Source organism: Amaranthus tricolor, chromosome 10 (assembly GCF_026212465.1).
Source record: "Amaranthus tricolor cultivar Red isolate AtriRed21 chromosome 10, ASM2621246v1, whole genome shotgun sequence".
In the NCBI taxonomy this organism is placed as follows: domain Eukaryota; kingdom Viridiplantae; phylum Streptophyta; class Magnoliopsida; order Caryophyllales; family Amaranthaceae; genus Amaranthus; species Amaranthus tricolor.
Window position 1 is genome coordinate 18,674,971 of NC_080056.1, and position 7,164 is coordinate 18,682,134.

The 7,164-nt window shown below is 33.5% G+C and overlaps 1 protein-coding gene across 1 annotated transcript; it reads right to left on the reverse strand.

The window, feature by feature from the left end:
• Positions 1-2,154: 2,154 nt before the first annotated feature.
• On the reverse strand, positions 2,155-4,921 carry LOC130825474 (probable sarcosine oxidase). The gene is made up of 2 exons (XM_057690720.1): positions 4,749-4,921; positions 2,155-3,832 (listed from the first exon to the last, which is right to left on the reverse strand). The coding sequence occupies exon 2, from the start codon at positions 3,816-3,818 to the stop codon at positions 2,559-2,561; it is 1,260 nt and encodes a 419-aa protein (XP_057546703.1). The 5' UTR covers positions 3,819-3,832; positions 4,749-4,921; the 3' UTR covers positions 2,155-2,558.
• Between the last annotated feature and the right edge of the window lie 2,243 nt (positions 4,922-7,164).

The following is a 7,164-nucleotide window of genomic DNA, read 5'->3' on the forward strand; positions in this document are numbered from 1 at the left end:
AAAAAAGATTAATACTAAAGATAACCCGACTGACATGATCACAAAGCCATTGCCAACAACCAAGTTCAATTTGTGTGTAGATTTGGTTGGACTAGCTCCTTGCTTGATGTGATGCCTTTTGGGGCATATAAGGTGCGTACGTTGTTTTATGCTTATTTATATTTTTGTAAGATGAAGTGGATTGATGAATGCTTTGACTTAGGTGAACTCAAGTCAAGGTGAAGATTGTTGAAGTTTTTGGTGCCTTAATTGCACCATTCAAGTCTATGCATTCATGGGTACATAGAGATGGAATCTCATGAGTAGAGTAATGTGTATGTTAATGGGTGATTTAAGTTGGTGTATTAATGTGTGTTGAATATGGGTTTAAGTTTATGGTTTAATTCATGAAGTAGTAAAGGAATTAAATAAGTGACTTAAACATGAGAATTAAGAAGAATGTTGAATGAGATTAAAAAGGAATGTGAAGTGTTTCTGATGCTGCACACGATGCGTTGAACGAGGCATCCTAGACCAGTACATGTGCCTTGAACGAGCAAATGAAACGGAAGGTTCTGATCAAGGGGTGCTAAAACGAGAAACATAGAGCTTAAACGAGAACACTAACCTGTGCTATCCAGTAGCCTGCTGATGTGAAGCGCTCAGACGAGGAGGTTGTGGCTCAAACGAGCGCCTGTGCCTGTCACATCTAGAATGATGTTTTGTCGATTAAAGTGCTTGAAGATGTTATATTTTTTCATTATTCCTAGCATTAAATCTGAATTATAATTCAATGTAATTTAGCTCTATAAATAGTGAGCTCATTTGTTCATCCAAACACATCAAACACAAACCCCAAGCCAAACAAATAACCTTTGGTTTTCTTTTGCTCAATTATAATACTCCATTTGTAAGAGTTTTTATACTCCATTGAAATAGTATAAACAAGAAACTACACACCACGGAGGACGTAACAAAAATTGGGTGAACCTCCTTAAATCCTTATGTTCTTTTGCATTATTTTATTTCTTTTAAACATTGAAATTATATTAGTTCATCAAGGTTCTTCAAACCTTGCGATCTTGGTGACATTAGAGATTAAGTTATGCAGTTAGACTCTAATCAAGCAATTATTTCAGATTGATTTGTTGATCTTATTTATCTTTATTAGTAGATAGAATAATTAGAATTCAAATTCAATTAATTGCAAAAAAAATTCTAAAAGGTTGAAGAGTTTCTAATGTTGAACTTATTTTAAACTTCCAAATGTTAGGAGTTTTTCTTGTTCCCATACAGTAAAGTGAAATTCAAGGTTTAAGTGAGATCAGTTATATTTGATTGAAATTGCTACGTCTTCGTGATTTCAAGACCTTTTCTTGTTCCCATAAATGATGAATTAAAAACAGCAAAATTTCTTAATTTCACGCAAGAATTGAAGATTTTTGTTTTCGTTTGGTTTTATTACACTCATTTATCTCGAGAGTTAAAGAATTCAGTATAATGTAGTTTAAACTATTATGAATGAAAAGTAAAGAGTAGTTTTAGGAAAAAGAAAAGGTATTAAATGTGATTTTAGTATTTTAGGAATGGTGGCTTTAGAAGCATATGTTATACTACCTCCATCAAGAAGAGAGATTGGGTATTGAGTAATCAATTTAGATAAAGAAAAAAAATATTGTATGGACACCATTATTTGTCAATGTTGACAACGATTTTGACAAACCGAAAAATTGATGATTGGTTTGGAAGTTAGATTACACTACCACAAACATCGGTGAGAAAACAGGCTTGAACAATTTTTTTAAGTGTTTGTGAGGAAATATTTAAGTTGAGAATGCTAGAATCACTACCCACCATTATGAGAAGCATAGAAAAAAGATAATATCATAATATTTACAAAATAATCAATATAGCAATAAAAAGTGATCTTGATTGATTTGTTGATCTTGATAGTTAGAATTCAAGTTCATTTAATCGCCAAAAAAATTGTAAAAGGTTGAAGAATTGTAATGTCGAATTTATTTTAAAACTTCCATATGTTGGAAGCCTTTCTTGTTCCCATATAGTAAAGTGAAATTGAAGGTTAAAGTGGGATCAGTATTATTTGATTGAAATTGCCACGTGACTACGTCGTCGTGATTTCAAAACCTTTTGAAGCATAAATGACGCTGAAAACTGTCCACTATAGCCAACTTAGGCGGGTCGTGACTTCAGAGTTGATAGACATCTTTTGAGCAGAAATCAGAATTCTTTCATAGACTCTTACTCAACTATGGTGTCAGACTCTATCAAAAGGCGAACATCCTTTTGAGAAGAGTTGAAATCTTGAAATTATTAAAGTCAAAGTCAACAATCTAATATCCCGTATAAGACAGGGTCGGGGGCGTTAGGTGGCAATCATACCCATGCCCTCTGCAAGAGTGGGTAAAGAGAAATGTCCGCATTCAAAAGTTAAAATTATCAAATAACACAAATCTACAGGTCTTAAATCTTTATAGTTCATGATGATCAGCTTCTCAAACACAAACAAGAAAAAAGTTGGCTCTTCCATTAATCTATTCTAGAAGAAGACCTCAAACTTATAGCTTGGAGATACCCACTTGCTCCGCATACTCTTTGATGTTACCTTTGGGATTCTTCTCAAACCTTGCCATCTTGAAGTGCTGGAGCTCCATCCCTTTGGCTTCTCCATGGAGTACCAAATCAGCCAGCACTTTTCCTATCAACGGACCCATCTTGAACCCGTGTCCTGAAAACCCACCCGCTACTACCACATTCTTCCCATATTCCCCTCCTAAGAAGTCTATCACATAATCCTCATCTGGTGTCATTGAATACATGCAGGATTGAACTGCGATTGGATGAACATGCTCAACTCGTCCCCCAAACCTCTCTCGGACCCAATTCCTGATAATGTCAACAAACTCTGGTTTTGGTGTCCAACTACGTTTATCAGGGTCACTTATCTGTCCCCCATGAACCGCTACCTTAATCAACCCAGGATACTCCAGAGAGGGTGTACCATACAGATATGGGCACCCATATGAAGCAAAGGATGGAAACCCCCCTTCAATTGAATAATCCTTTTGATACTCTTCTTTAACTTTCCAGTACCATATCGTAGTCTCCAAAGGTTGAATTGGAAGTTCACGCCCTGTTATAGCCTTCACTAGCTTTGTCGTCCAAGCGCCTGCAGTGATAACACATTTACTGCCATAGAATTTTTCACCTTTATCTGTAGAAACCACAACCAAACCGTTCATATCTCTCTTTATATCAGTAACCTTCATGTTATCTTTAAGAATTGCTCCATTATGGAAGGCAAGGGTCTGAAACATGGACACAGCCTTGGTAGGCTTGATCACACCCGCGCCTACACTCACAAGCCCAATCCAATCCTGTGGTATTAAAACCCCGCCTGAGAACTCCTGAGCTAATTGGGCTTGATTAAGCATCCGAAACTCAATGGAATTGGACCGACAACTACGAATGGCAGCTTTGAGAGACAGGTCATTAGCATGCCCAATGTCGAGCTGGTTAGTGGGATATAGGACCCTGTAACCAATTTGGGCTTGAGCCTCCTCCCAAAGTTTGGAGGACTCTAGAACCATGGATGAGTAGTAGGGCTCAGGATAAGTGGCTCGAATGGTTCGAGACTCTCCATGGGAAGAACCTCGGTTATGCAGCATGTCAAATTGGTCTAATAGTAATGTGGAGTAGCCTCTTTTGGATGTTTGATAAGCAGTGCAGCTTCCCATTATCCCTCCTCCCACCACGATGACGTCGAAACTGGGTGTTTTATCATTATCTTTCCAATTAGTATTGCTGCTGCTACCCATCTCTATCCGTATTCCTTCCAATCAAAGAATGAACAAATAATTTATCATTAACATGTAAACGCAGGTTTCAGTTCTTATCCAAGTCAAAAATTAGTGGTACGATAATCAGACGGTTAGGCTGTGACAATTCATCATGTAATCACCTTATTGGCCCACTTGTGTGGACACACTCACAGAGCTACCCGTGAGCTTAGGCCCACAAACCCACGAGTAATAGTCATTGATTTGCATATTTTCACTCTTTTCCAAAACATTATAATATTAAAAGGTCTACCCAGCCACCAAACACTTTCTCACATGTAAAGTATTACAAACAAAAACAAAATTAAAGTGTGAAGATGTTACTCAGATACAAGTACAATTTAATTCATCAAGTTCTATTTATCCTTCATTGAGTAGATTTCAAACAATGGTCCCTGTTTTATTGTATATTTTGATAAAATCAAGGATATATACATTTTAAAATAAAAGTATGCTTAGAATTTCATTTTCGCAGTTTTGAATTGGATAAAAATCATTAAAACCTGTCACCGTGACATGAGTTTAATTTGGTTTTGGATTGTCATTAAACTTAAATACAATCTACAAGAAAACTAAAATAAACTGTGACATGAGAAATCCACAACCAAAAAACAGTGATAGTATGAATCTTGACTCTCGGCCCAGCTCTTAACCTAGGCAGGTTTGACAGTTTGATGGTTGGATATTACAATCTTATGTGAAAATGAAGACGTGATTTGGATCCTGGTATCAATAGTTATAATCGCAATTCTCAAAGAGGTTATTTGAATCCTGATATATACAAATATTTAAAACACTAACAGCAACAAATTTACAGCATTTAAACAAACATTCTAAAGAGACAGACTACAAAAAATTGAAAAAAAAAAAATGGTAGTAAAGGATTTGAAATTTTGAATAAGCATTTACCAGAAAGAAGTTGATATGAAGATTAAGCTGCAAATTAAGAGTCTGCAGGTTGAATTGTAGAGTGGAGACTGAAGAATTTACAACGAACTCTCGAGAGTTATCAGGAATTAGGAATCAGGATAGTTTATTATGTCCTGATTGCTGAATAGTGACTACTCAACTCATGCACTATCGTATATTGTATTCTGGTTTTTCCCGAAGGAATTTTTTAAACACGTGATTAATGCTCAGTTGCCACAGCCCACGTCACTGCCAGCTATTATTGACCTGGATTTATGATTTTATTCTAGGAGTGTAGTAGTAATATTTTTTCATAGTGATGGACACAAATATTTAAATTTTTAGTCATATACTCTCTCCTATTTATAGATAAAAAAACATTTGGATTTTACACCAAAATCAAAGAAGGGTGGAGGCTACTTAAAAGTGGGTAAAAAATTATCTTTTTCTATAAAGGACCTTGATATTTATGTTTTATTGTGTTGTTGTAGTAAGGGTAAAAGGGTAAAAAAGAATGACAAAAATAGAAATTGGACATAATTAATGAATTGACTCAATAAGAAAATGTTTCTAAATCAATAAATAGGATGGAGTATTGAATATTATTTTATCACATCTATGATAAATCCAATGTAACGCTTTTAGATTGTTATATCTAAAGTAATACTTTTAGACTGTTATATGTTTTATAGGTTTAAAACTTAAAGAAATTACAAGCACGAAACTAGATTATTAGTCTTTGAAACCTAATACAATTTTCTAGAAATTGAAATTACAACGAATTAAATAACTTAGAAATAAAACTTACTATAAAACGAAAATACTTAAAAGCAATAATGTCTAAGAAAACATGATACTTGACCTTTAAATGTTATTCTAGGTTAGTATTTTACTCTTAGTCCATTTAATTCCACTGCCTATAAAGTTAGGCCTAAGCTTTTCTCCAAATCTTTTAATTTTATCCATGCTTTTCTCCAATGGCAGATCTGTGAGAACTGAGAACCACTACCTGATGAGCATAAAAGTAGGGCCTAAGCTTCTTAGCTACTACCACCATTGCATAAGCCGTTTTTTTAATCATGGTGTATCTGAATGTAGTATCCAACAAAATTTCGCTTACAAAATAAATGGGAAGTTTGGACTTTGTCATTTTTCCTAATCAGAGCAGCAGCTAAGTTCTCTCCTATTTATAACCGAAAATTCAATCCCAAAGAAATTCAAATTAAATTTCAATTTTTCCGCTTCTTATACCTTAGCGACAATGTTGACGACAAATTACGAAATTGATCTAAAACTTAAACTTTTTTTCCTGCCCAACAATATAGGCGACAAAAAAGACATTATAATGCTTTTGCCGCCAACTTTGGCGATAAAATTAGTGACAAAAAGACATTGTCGCCAGCTGGAGACAGTAAGTTTTATTGTCGCCACTCGCCAGTTTTATCCTGAACTTGACGATATTAGCATTTTGTTTGTCATGCGTATAAATCACAAACGCACATTTCGGTTGTTGAAACCAAAACTAACATTCTACTTTCTAAAACATAATGCAAAAATGCAATGATGAATTTTATTTTTAAAGCAAAATTGAAGAAAATGACAGCAAAAATACCTAAATAAAGAATAACTATGATTAGTTCTAAATGATGGCAATGATTTATAGTTTTTGGATTCTAAAGTGTAAAATAAATTATAGTAAAATGATCAATTGAATCATTTGGTTTTCTTATTTATGTGAAGTCATATTTAATTTTTTTCTCGAAAAGTAATCGGTGGGGTTGGATCAAAAATTGAAAAAATCTTCAAATGCCTTGTGCAATTTCAAAAAATTATGATACTCCCTCATATTCTACCCATTAGGCCCATTTATACACTTATCACTATTAATTTGTATTTTATTCTTATTCTATAAGTTAAAACATAGTTATGTGGGATCTTGTTTGATTCGTCTCAATACAAGGATCATTAATATAAGCTTTTTATAATTTTTAATTAAAAATATTTAAAGATATTAAGGGTTAAAATATATCTCGACAAGTATGAAAAACTATATATATATATATATATATATATATATATATATATATATATATATATATATATATATATATATATATATATATATATATATATATATATATATATATATATATATATATATATATATAGGGTTGAGTTTAAATGAGAACTAACCTTATATGAGAACCATGTAAACCAAAATCTAAGCCATTAGATCAAATTTGACGGCCGATAATATAAGCCTAATATTTAAGGTCATTAAGGGCATTTCGATAATAAGGGCATTTCTTCATTTTGAATTCATTAAGCTGCGATTTCTGCTGCGATTTTTTGCTGCTATTTTTTCAATTTTTTGTTGCAAATTTTCACAAAAGTCGATTTCATTAAGCTGCAACTT

Coding starts and splice junctions, on each gene's coding strand:
- LOC130825474 (XM_057690720.1), bottom strand. CDS start 3,818: ATGGGTAGCAGCAGCAATACTAATTGGAAAGATAATGATAAAACACCC.